The sequence below is a fragment of the Schistocerca serialis genome, chromosome 5 (assembly GCF_023864345.2).
Source record: "Schistocerca serialis cubense isolate TAMUIC-IGC-003099 chromosome 5, iqSchSeri2.2, whole genome shotgun sequence".
In the NCBI taxonomy this organism is placed as follows: domain Eukaryota; kingdom Metazoa; phylum Arthropoda; class Insecta; order Orthoptera; family Acrididae; genus Schistocerca; species Schistocerca serialis.
The window spans coordinates 178,296,896-178,309,916 of record NC_064642.1 but is presented as its reverse complement, the minus strand read 5'-3'; the positions used below and the strand labels follow the sequence as shown (position 1 = coordinate 178,309,916).

The window sequence follows — 13,021 nt, the reverse complement described above, 5'->3', positions numbered from 1 at the left end:
GAATATCCACACAAAATCTACTGCCCGTTCTCCTTAGGCGAATACTCCATCAATAGGCAATGTACCTGGATGCGCTATAACAGTTTCTTTTACCACTGCTTGGAACCTATGTATACTTCCAACAGGACACTGCACCATACCATTACTTGACAGATGTGAATAAGTTTTTGAATGATGTGTTTCCGGGTGCATGGGTTGGGTGCACGGGACTCATGATCTGGACGGTGCGTTCTCCGTACCTCACTCTCGTGATCTTCTTTGTCTGGGGATTTATCAAGGGAGTGTGTTTCGACGACACCGTGATAGTTCCTTGGCGGAGCTCCAAGACGGAAGTAGATAAACTGCTGCAGCTATAACATCATTAATTTTCAGGAAAAAGCCGGGAGACCGGAATTTTGACGAGATATGACGAGATATGATTGATGCTCCTGCTGAATGTAACATGTGAAAAACATATTCAACTACAAATAACAATAATTCAGCACTTATTTCAATAAAATAGATGCTGAATTTCTGGGTACCTTCTGTAACGATAACTGCCAAAACTGTTTTCCCTTTATTGAAAATTGATTTGAGTTAGCAACGACTTGTACGCAGCAGAATAAATTGGTCTTTTAAAGTACTGGAAGTGACAACTAGCACAGCTGTTGCGCTTTGCCAGATAGTATCAGCGCCACAGCTGTCGGTTAACGTGGCAGCGGTCACATTACAAGAGAACAAGTGGTATCATTGATAATGTTTTTATCTGCAAACTCGATGCGCAGGACTCTCTGCGAAGCCTCTGCCCTCATTCACTCGCAGCTTAGAGAGTTACAGTGACTAACAAGCACGAGGCTTGGAGGATTCTGCACGTGAATACATCCCGTGTCGACATCGTCTGGAGAGCTGCACACTTGCACAGTCGGCCGCCGTAGCTAGTGTGTTTTCTCCGCTTCGCATCTTTCTTCTGAAGATCGAAAACTGCAAAAATGTCATCGGGGCTGCCAGAGGAGAACCCCATCTACGGACCGTTCTTTGGTGTCATAGGGGCATCGTCTGCTATGATATTTTCCGGTGAGTCTCTTGTTTGTCTCGGCTAAATAACAGTTGGTGGCAGTATGCGTAGGCATCGTAGTTAGTATTTCTATGAAATACAAGAGATAGTCGTGTAAAACGCAAGCGGCCGTTTTGCCACGTGAAACAATGAACAGCTGGTCACTGCGCAATGAAGTGCTGTTACCTCTTGTACTACTAATTGCTAATACTGGATAACGAGAGCATCTGTACATGTTCGTGCGACAAGTAGTAAAATATGTATATAATAACACGTAACTGATACCTTCTGGAATAAATTGCCTTGGAAGTCGTACCACTTATTATGGGGCACCACATGAAATATTTGTAGAATCACACATACAACAAGCTGACATCAGTGAACTGTAAAACTGTGTAACATACATTATGCTCGCAAGTGATGATTGTTTTGGACACACAAAAGTCCTCTTAGGAATGAACAGGAATTTGACTAATACCTATCGTGTGAAACTCAACTTCCGTCTTCGTTTACGGGAGTATGAAAGCTGTAGTTGGCAGAGCCGAGGTTGACGCTTTGTTCAGCTTTCTAAAACCAATCTGCAAAAAGTGATTCCGTTACGGCCACTGAGACTGCGTCACTCACACATCCACTTCTTGCCACCAATGAGCCGGCCGCTGTGGCCGAGCGGTTCTAGGCGCTTCAGTCCGGAACCGCACGTCTGCCATGGTCGCAAGTTCGAATCCTGCCTCGGGTATGGATGTATGTGATGTCCTTAGGTTAGTTAGGTTTAAGTAGTTCTAAGTTCTAGGGGACTGATGTCCTCAGATGTCAAGTCCCATGTACTCAGAGCCATTTGAACCATTTCTTGCCACCAATGACGATTAATTGATTAGCAAGAGTATTAAAAAATATGTTCTCTCGATCCCTGCAAATGTATCGGTGCAAGTGAATAAAGCACCGTTCACTCAGATAGTTGCTGTTACATACTTAGTGGCTAATGTTGCACGTCCGAAAGATAAAAGATCTTTACTATTAGAAATTTGGGCAGAAATAAGTCACGAAATTGTAGCGGAAACACGATATTTGAGAAATGTATTCGGATGATATTCTAAAGATGTAACGCAACCAAGAAGCCAATCTTTGAAAACTACGAATTGCACACAGTGATGTTTGGAGACTATGTTTATCTGCGTGTTTCTGGAACTGAAGTGTTAGGATTTTCGTAAATAATGGAGAAAATAAATCACGGGGTTTTAAAATGTTCATAAGTAACTAATACGTAAGATGAATTAAATTCGGTTTCACAGGACTTTTGGTCTTCGTTTGCAACGGTTAGGAAATAAATTCCAGAATTTAAGGTTGGTCGTTGATTATTAAAGACCATGAGCTCTCAAGATGTTAAAAAAATGTCCATGGATGTAATTCCGATTTGCTACATACATCTATCTCGAAAAATCGGGATAAAGTAATAACAACCGTTTCGTATTAAGATGTCATTCAATTTTCGATCTCTTTACCAGAGAAGATAACGTATTGAAGGACATAAGTCATCGATGCCGGATTGTAGTTGCTCTTGGACAGCTCAGTCGTTACACCATGTGCCCGGAGAAGGGAATGGTCCCAAGTCGAGTCCCGGATCAGGACAGAATTTTAATGAGCCAGGAAGTTTCTTACAGACTAGTATAGTAGTTGCAGAATAGATAATAAAATATTTACAGCATACAGCGAAGGTCTGTAGTAGCTTCATCTGCATCTACATACATATTCTTCAAGCCTACGTACGGAGCGTGGGGGAGGGTACTTTGTCCCCCTTCCTGTTCCACTCGCAAACAGAGCGAGAGAAAAACGACCGTCTACACTTCTCCGTATGAACCTTAACTTATCGTATCCTATCGCCGTGGTCCTTAGGTTGGCGGCAGTCAGCTTAAAATGCCAGTTCTCTAATTTCTCTTAATTGTGTTAGTCGAGAAGATCATCGCCGTCCCTGCGAAGATTGCAAATTGAGTTCTCGAAGCATCTATGTGCCACTTGTGTGTTATTCAAATTAACCGCTAACAAATTTAGTTGTCCGCCTTTGAACTGCTTCGATGTCTTCCTATAATCTCACCTGGTACGGATACCAAACACTTAAGCAGTACTCAAGGATAGGTCGCAATAAAGTCCTCCTTTTCACAGATGAACCACACTTTTCCAAAAAATTCTCCCAATGAAGTGAAGTCGATAATTCGCCTTCCATACCACAATCACCGCGCGGAGTGGTCGCGCGGCTAGAGGTTCTTTGTCCCGGTTTGCGCTGCCCCTTCCCCCCGAGATTCGCGTCCTCCTCGGACATGGGTGTGTGTGTTCTTCTTAGTATAAATTAGTTCAAGTACTGTGCAAGTCTAAGGACCAATGACCTCACCAGTTTGGTCCCTTAGGAATTCACAAACACACCCTCCCACAACCCTCACATGATCATTCTTTCGATATTGCTTTGTGGCATTACGCCCACATATTTAAAAGATGTGATTGTATCTAGCAGGATTTTACTAATGCTGTATAGGAACATTACCGATTAGTATTTTCCCAGTCAGCGTCACTTAACTCGTGTTTTCATACATTTAGAGCTAGCTGTCATTCTTTACACCAACTAGACATTTCGTCTAACAAGTGAAACGTCCCCTTAGAAAAATTATGAATTACTGTGCTGGTAAACCCCTTACGTTACTTGATTTTCAAACAGCTGAGCAAAACTGAACGTACTCAGACATTTCTCTCTTTACTTATTCTGATCAACACTAAACTGACACACAATATTTTTACCGCAACGCAATCTGACTCTCAATAATCCCTGCAAAAGAATGGCCCTGACTAACAATAACCTATACCTTTCATGACTAACTTACCTCACAAATATCTTCGTTACTCGAACTACTCCAATACAGAGAGCGCCAATACTGCCAGCAGAAAAAAAGATTCTAACTATGGAAGGCACTAACTACTGATAGGCATAGTTAGAAAACGAAAGATTTTGATAGAGAACAAACAATGTATTTACCTTAATACCGTTCAGAAGTCGTAATATATATGTCAGTACATGACATTCAGTCTTACAAATTTCCTTTTCCTGATGGACACACGTCCAGATCGTCTGCTCTCAAAACTCTGGCATCTCTCTCCCCACATCTACCACTGCTAGAGGCTCACCTCCAACTGCACAACGCTGCTTGCTGTTCACAGCCAACAGCCCAACAGTACACTAGCGAATATTCCAACAAAGAGTCCAACCAGCCACAGACTGCACACAGCACAGTCAGTGATTTTCATACAGAGCGCTACGTAGCGTTACCAACACGAAAACCTAAACAGCTTACTGACACAAGTAGCAGTACCCGAGTGCCTCTCGCCGATTCCGATACATTTCTAGGTCAAAATATGAGAGATGTATTTTTTATACGTGTCCATACGGCCGTTGAAGAGGTGAAAACTCTCCCAAAAATATGCAGTTGTTATCTTTCTGGGCACATGTCGTCGAAACAGTAGGAAATATAACAAAAATGTTGGAACATAATTTTCAAGGTTGCTGCTGCACTTTACAACCCTGAACATTTTTATATATTTCGAAATCCTCCCCTCACCTCACAATTTTTGAAACGGTAAAAAGTTAATGTTTAGTAGAACTAATAGTACATTTAACAACAAATTCAACCATATGTGATAAAGTAACATCCTGAAGTCGCAGTAGTCAGATATAAGTTGCAAGTATCCCTAATACCGCTGTATGTGTACTCTGTCCGCCGTATGAAGCTTGTCATACATGACGATAATGTTGTTTGCAATTGCACAGTGCAACTATGAAAGAGAGGCTTCTGAAGGATTTAACTGAAAAGATATAGTCTCGCTTTCTGACGAATCCGGGAATGGCCACCATGGAGTGGCGAGAGGCGATTCCCATTTTGTTTTCTCGTGGGCTTTGTTTCATTGGTTTCTGTTTCACTTCGTTTCTTTAGTTGTTTGGTTTTGGATATTACGTTTGACCTCTACGCCGTTACTTTACAGTATTTAGGTTGTCTTGCATTATTTTTGACAGTCAGGGGTAGTTGTATTATCCATTGCAAAGAAGTACTGCATACACATACACATTGTGCACCACGCACGTCTGATTATTGCAATATTATTGCACAATTTACAGCATGTATCACAATTTTTAAAGCAATAATTAACAGGAGGATCACATTTATTAGGTTTCTCTGTGATGTATCCGCTCTTGTACCACACATACCTCTGACGTCGATCTGTTGTAGAATTTTAGAACATGTTTTTTGCTCGCGTATCATGTCATTTCTGGAAACCCAGAATCTACTATGTAGGAATCAACATGGATTCCGGAAACAGCGATCGTGTGAGACCCAACTCGCCTTATTTGTTCATGAGACCCAGAAAATATTAGATACAGGCTCCCAGGTAGAAGCTATTTTTCTTGACTTCCGGAAGGCGTTCGATACAGTTCCGCACTGTCGCCTGATAAACAAAGTAAGAGCCTACGGAATACCAGACCAGCTGTGTGGCTGGATTGAAGAGTTTTTAGCAAACAGAACACAGCATGTTGTTATCAATGGAGAGACGTCTACAGACGTTAAAGTAACCTCTGGCGTGCCACAGGGGAGTGTTATGGGACCATTGCTTTTCACAATATATATAAATGACTTAGTAGATAGTGTCGGAAGTTCCATGCGGCTTTTCGCGGATGATGCTGTAGTATACAGAGAAGTTGCAGCATTAGAAAATTGTAGCGAAATGCAGGAAGATCTGCAGCGGATAGGCACTTGGTGTAGGGAGTGGCAACTGACCCTTAACATAGACAAATGTAATGTATTGCGAATACATAGAAAGAAGGATCCTTTATTGTATGATTATATGATAGCGGAACAAACACTGGTAGCAGTTACTTCTGTAAAATATCTGGGAGTATGCGTGCGGAACGATTTGAAGTGGAATGATCATATAAAATTAATTGTTGGTAAGGCGGGTACCAGGTTGAGATTCATTGGGAGAGTGCTTAGAAAATGTAGTCCATCAACAAAGGAGGTGGCTTACAAAACACTCGTTCGACCTATACTTGAGTATTGCTCATCAGTGTGGGATCCGTACCAGATCGGTCTGACGGAGGAGATAGAGAAGATCCAAAGAAGAGCGGCGCGTTTCGTCACAGGGTTATTTGGTAACCGTGATAGCGTTACGGAGATGTTTAATAAACTCAAGTGGCAGACTCTGCAAGAGAGGCGCTCTGCATCGCGTTGTAGCTTGCTCGCCAGGTTTCGAGAGGGTGCGTTTCTGGATGAGGTATCGAATATATTGCTTCCCCCTACTTATACCTCCCGAGGAGATCACGAATGTAAAATTAGAGAGATTAGAGCGCGCACGGAGGCTTTCAGACAGTCGTTCTTCCCGCGAACCATACGCGACTGGAACAGGAAAGGGAGGTAATGACAGTGGCACGTAAAGTGCCCTCCGCCACACACCGTTGGGTGGCTTGCGGAGTATCAATGTAGATGTAGATGTAGATACCTAAACGTGTTCACAGATCGAGGGGATGAAAACTTATTATGAAACAGGATTGAATTTTCGGGACAAATTTACATTATAGCCGTATAGTAGGATTACATCAAAGAACTGTTTCAGAAAATTGTTCCACTGTCTGACTGTGTAAACATCAAGTGGCTGGATTATGCCGGTTGTTGTAGCAGAAGTCATCATACATCGTACGTCCTTGTTTCCTTATTCCACATATTTGCGATACATTGCCAGAATAGGGTATTACCGAAAGACCAATCTACACAGTAAACTATTACAAAGTTTGCGATAACTATGAGCGTGTAGGAAGCATACGTAATTATCGTGGCCACATGTATATTGCGACCTATTACCAGACGGTATACACTGGGTGGGAGACAGCGGCGAGGAGAACACGACGCTCTCTGTCTACACAATACCTCCGCTCATGCGCGCATGGACGCCTCGTGTTTACACCAATACTCGTAATGTGGTAGGGAGGGTATGGACATCGAATCTCTCGGAGGGAACACGATGATGAGGTAAGTACTGGACCGCCGGACAGTAGGACAGGGATGCATTAATGTATGCATGCACTTCAACTGCATGCGTACAGTTGCACGTACTGTCATTCGAAAATCACCGCTCCCATAAACAGGCGGCCGGAATTTGCAGACCGAACGTCGGACTTAAATCGAATAGTATATACAGAGTGTGACACATTGATTCTATACACACTTATTTCAAATATAGCACGACGTATTCGAAGAATGTATTACACCTGTTACCCAAAAGCTTCCATCATCCACATTACGCTATCGAATCTATGATTACCGACAAAGAAACATCGTTCTCATTACATTTAGCTAATCTGATTAAAGAGTCCATCAACACCGACGTATTTGTAGACGTTTATAGTACTTTGACCTATGATGACGCAAGTGGATTTCCTGAGGCTGTCGCAGTTGAAGAGGTGTTTGAAGAGGATTATGAGGATATTGTGGAAGACAGTAAGAAGAGTAAAATAGCAATAGATTTTGAATATAAAAAAGGCAGTTACATTTTGGCGTGGAAACAAGAAAAATAAGAGTTTAAAAACCATCCAACATAATTTCAGAAAAGTTAAGGATACAAAATGACTATAAAGATGGGAAACACAAGTCACTGAATGTGGAACACGAAGCGACAAATTGTTACAGAGTTCCACTTATGTATTGGGAATTTCCAGAAGGCATGAAATATATCACTATCTATTCATGGCTTGGACCTGACACGATGGGCTTTGATGATGACGGTTGAAGTTAGTTTGTCGTGTTATCTGTTATCGACGACTACGAAATAGGTTCATCATTTTAAAGTGAGGCAGAGAATTATTCCCAAAAATATTAATAAATTTGTTGCTCAGAAACAATTAACCAATGCACAACAACTAGTAGTGAAAGCTAATGCACTTGTGGCAAACTTAATACCAAATATTGCATTATTAGGAGAGGACAATATTTACAATTCGGAACAATCTGAATTAATTTGGAGACAGATGCAGGTCATGCCATATCCTTCAAAGGAACACTAACAGTTGAATGTCTCGTTCAATCTTTAAATTTGTTCATCCATAGCTACACCACACAGCCAGTCCTATCTGGTGTTTTATCATCCCCTTTGCTCATACTCCTGCAGGAAATACGTGGCCAGTTTGGACACATTTTTCAACAAACTATGTATAAAGCTAACATTATTGTTGCATTTGCTTCGCCATCTGGTAAATTAACATCATATATCGCTATTAAATGATTGGCGGGGGTTTACTTACCTACTGTGGGTGAACGAACTGTTCAGTGTTTGGATTCCTGGACAGGACAAACAGAAAAGAAGTTTAACAACACAAACAAAGGTAATAAGGACGTAAAAATTCTAACGATTCCTGCTGGATCGTACTGCATAATCCATCGACTTGCTGTTTACACATTCAGACAGAGGAAGAATTTTGTAAAACAATTCTCTGGTGTAATCCTACTAAACGGTTATGATGTAAATTTGCACCTGAGGAGTAATATTCCGAAAATTCAATCCTGATTCATAATCAGTTTTCATCCCCTCGATTGTGAACACATTTAGGTTCGCGTGGTTCAAGAGCGGGTGCTTCACAGAGGAACCTGATAAATGTGAACCTCCTGTTCATTATTGCTTTAAAATAGTGATACAAGGGGAAAATGTGCAATAATATTGCAATAATCAGACGTGCGTGGTGCACAATGTGTATGTGTATGAAGCAAATCTTGGCAATCGATAATACAACGTCGCCGGCCGGCGTGGCCGAGCGGTTTTAGGCGCTACAGTCTGGAACCGCGCAACCACTACGGTCGCAGGTTCGAATCCTGCCTCGGGCATGGATGTGTGTGAAGTCCTTAGGTTAGTTAGGTTTAAGTAGTTCTAGGTTCTAGGGGACTGATGAGCACAGCAGTTAAGTCCCATAGTGCTCAGAGCCATTTGAACCATTTCAATACAACGTCCCCTCATTATTGTAAAGACTATCAGAGATAATATAACACAACCTGAATACCGTAAAATAACAAAGTAGATGTCAAACGTAATACGCAAAAACCAAACAAATAAAACAGACCACGAAAAAACAAAAAGGAAATAGCCTCTGGCCATCTCCATGTTGGTTATTTCCGGACTCCACAGAGAGTGAGACCTTATTGTTTCAATTAAATCCTTCAGGAGCCTAAATTGCAAACAACACTATCACCATATGCATCATATGGAGGAAAGAGCGCGGGTATAGCAGTGTATAGGGGCATTTCCAACTTATATCTGACTACTGCGTCTTCAGGAAGTAACTTTATCATACATGATTGAATTATTCGTCAAATTTACTATTAAATTTGCTACACATAAACTTTTTAGGGTATCATAAATTGTGAGGTGAGTGGAGGATTACGAAATACATCAGAAAGTTTAAATATGTGACCGCACAGTTGTAAAGTGCAGTAACAACAATGGAAATTATGTTTCAACATTTTTGTTGTATCTCCTACTCTTTTTACGATATGTGCTCGGAAAAATAACAATTGCGTTTTCTTTGGCGGATTGAGGGAGGGGGGGTTGTTCAGGGGGGGGGGGGGGGTTGTTCACCACTTCAACGGCCTTCTGGGCACGTATAAAAAAGACGTGTCTCATATTTTGACCTAGACTGCAACATACTCGAAATTTATCGGAATCGGCGAGTGGCACTTGGGTAGCATTAGTTGTAACCCATGTTGCATCGTCCTATAGTCGCTGAAGTTCGACGCTTTACCCCACACCATAGCATTACCAGCAAAAAATTGCAGATTGTATTTCACCATGTCAGCCAGATCATTTATGAATATCGAAAATAATAACGGTCTTATCACACTCCCCGGGGCACTCCAGACGATACCCTTGGCTCTGATGAAAACTTGCCGTCGAGCAAAGCATACTGAGTTCTTTTACTCAAGAAGTCCTCGAACCACTCACGTATCTGGAAACCTATTCCAAACGCTCATGGATCACGGGGTTCCGTGTTCTATTCCCGGGGACTGGGTGTTGGTGATGTCCTCATCATTTCATCATCATCATTCGAGACACTGGCTAGATTGGATTGTGCAAAATTGGACTGTGTAACAACTGGGACTTCGTACGGGCGCTGATAACAGCGCAGTTGAGTGCCCCACAAACCAAACATCATCATCAGACGCTCATATCTTTGTTAAGAATAACAGTACACCTCACACTGCTTCGAATTGAAGTGTCCAGTGAAAATTACGTCGTTGCTGGTGTTAAGAGTCGCTCGGCTTCATACCGAGCTACGGGAGCATGAAGCCATTCAACAGTTTTTTCTCTCTGAAGCCCCTTAAGATGAGCACCAGCAACGAGCTGTCCAATGTCGATATATATTTAGGAATACTGACCGAGTGTCTAGGCAGTGACGAGATGGCCGGCATTTCTGTATCTTAAGTTCGCGTGCTGGCGTGACCGTAGATCGATGCAAGCAGGAATTTTAGTTTTCTGCCCAAGTTCACACTGAGCATGCAGATATCGCGGACTGTCAGTCGACGATCAGTCGAACGACCCGTGGGAGTCGTGACGCGTCACATCCAAGCAATACTTGACCGTCGGTCGCAGGGTCGACATTATGATCAAAAATCTTCGTTGCACCGTTGTACACTCCTTTTTGTGCTACAGGTACCTTAATGTGCAGTAATAAATGTCATTTTTCCAGTTCGTATTGTAATTACACAAATCAATAACAGTTTTGAACCACTCCGGTTCCCAGAACTGAGAGAGACGCTGACTTGGATATTTTATCCCAGACACAGACCCTTCGACTGTTCAGAGATGTCACTAAACTCTCCCAAAGATGTAAAAAACCATTCATGAGCAGCGTGTATTAGACGGAGTGGGTCCGACAGCCGATCAGTTCCAGTCATTCGAACAGGAAGGAGGTACACGGCTCGAGTTGTCCGTGGTTCAACCATGCCTAGGCGTTCGGTACCAGGATTCGATCGCATCCGCATTGTTGCTGTGTGCTAGGCAGGGCTTCCAATAAGGGAAGTGTCCCGGCATCTCGGAGTGAACCAAAGCGATGTTGTTCGGACATGGAGGAGACGCAGGGAAACCGCTGGTGGCCGAGCGATTTTAGGCGCTTCAGTCTGGAACCGCGTGACCGCTGCGGTCGCAGGTTCGAATTCTGCCTCGGGCATGGATGTGTGTGATGTCCTTAGGTTAGTTAGGTTTAAGTAGTTCTAAGTTCTAGAGGACTGATGACATGAGATGTTAAGTCCCATAGTGCTCAGAGCCATTTGAACCATTTTCAGATACAGAGAGACAGGAACTGTCGATGACATGCCTCGCTCAGGCCACTCCTTAAAAAGATGTCTAAAAGCCGATCATGGGTGAGCACCACACATAAAGATCAGGCCTTAGTGTCTCTCACCATATACAACGTTCAAATGACTTACGGGAACACAGACGGGTGGCGTCGTCGACAACGGCCTGCTGCATTCCCGTAAGTTATTCGATCACTGTATACGTCCGAAGAAACTAAGGTCTCACATTGTGTACCTCTACGTGGAGGAAATGTATCTTAGCTTCCGGAGGTTGGATGATTGCAATGTGCGTTGTCGTTTTTGCAGATGTGTCACGATCAAAATATTGTTCCTACGCTGGCCAAAGGTGTGCATCATATAAATTCTCTGGCCACTAATCGTATCAAGCTACGTGCTGGTTTAGCTTTTGTTCGTGATAGGATCCATTACACTCGTTGACAGTTGGATTTTGTTTCAGAGGAATTGTTTCAGCTTCATATAGCGATTGCTTCTAAAGTCTCGTCTTTTTCTTGGGACTGTCTGAGCGGTGTTTCATGGCCGCAGTCTGATTGGGGATTCTTTCCTCTAACTGCCCTGGCAAAGTATGAACTTTTCCCTGGCTCGGACTCTGACTATTTCTCGACTTTCTATGACAAATCTCATGGAGGAAGCTTTTGACGACTCACCTTTACCAGTGCGAGGGAAATTTTACACCACTCCCAGGCGTTTGCCAGTGGTTGATTTTATTAATTCTGTTGGACAGGCTGTTTTTAAACTACCTCGTGATGTTGCAGATGATGCTAGGAGGGAGACATGTTATGTCACGTGGGGCACGTTCAGCATAAGTAATATCACAGCGCTCTAGGCTCTTCCGTCCGGAACCGCGCTGCTACTACGGTCCCAGGTTCGAATCCTTCCTCGGGCATGGATGTGTGTGATGTCCTTAGGTTAGTTAGGTTGAAGCAGTTCTAAGTCTATGGGACTGATGACCTCAGCTGTTAAGTCCCATAGTGCTTAGAGCCATTTGAACCATTTTTTCGCAGTGTTAATTGCCTGACTAAACATATCGTAGTATCTATGCTGACCCACAAAAAGTGTTGAGCAAAAGAACTAACAGCCTCCTGAAGAAAGGATAGTCACGGGTCTCAATTCTTACTGTACTGCGTTCCCTAGGTTATATGGCCTCCCTGAGTTCCGTAAGAAAGGGGGTCCTCTTCGCCCGACTGTGAGTAGTATTGGTACTCCGACATTTCGTATAGCAAAAAAATCTTGCTACCTTTTTGAGCTCTATAGTAGGTAGGTGTGAGCACCGCATTAGGAAATCGTTAGATTTCTTACGTCGATTATAGCGATTGTGTGTGTATAATTCTGATGTTCTAATAAGTTTTGATGTGATCTCTCTTTTCACTCATGTTTCTCTGTCTGATCCGCTACGGTTCATTGAGTGAGGTTAGGTTTGATGCTGTTTTAACGAACCTATTTCGACAGGTATCGATTTCCACTTACTTTTTATTCAATGACCTGTACCACGAGCACACAGATGGATTTGCTGTGGGAAGTCCGTTGTCACTTATTATTGTCAGTTCGTTTATGGAAGATCTGGAGGAACTTTGAGTCGGCGGCTTTGAAACCTACGTGGTTCAGA

The 13,021-nt window shown here is 42.7% G+C and overlaps 1 protein-coding gene across 1 annotated transcript in view; it reads left to right on the top strand.

Moving 5' to 3' along the window:
- The first annotated feature begins 787 nt into the window (after positions 1-787).
- The window catches only part of LOC126481419 (V-type proton ATPase 16 kDa proteolipid subunit c-like), a 32,909-nt gene continuing 20,675 nt past the window's right edge, over positions 788-13,021 (top strand). Inside the window, exon 1 of the mRNA XM_050105160.1 lies at positions 788-1,053. Within this exon, the coding sequence (XP_049961117.1) occupies positions 969-1,053 (85 nt within the window). The 5' untranslated portion in view covers positions 788-968. The remainder of the gene's footprint in view (positions 1,054-13,021) is intronic.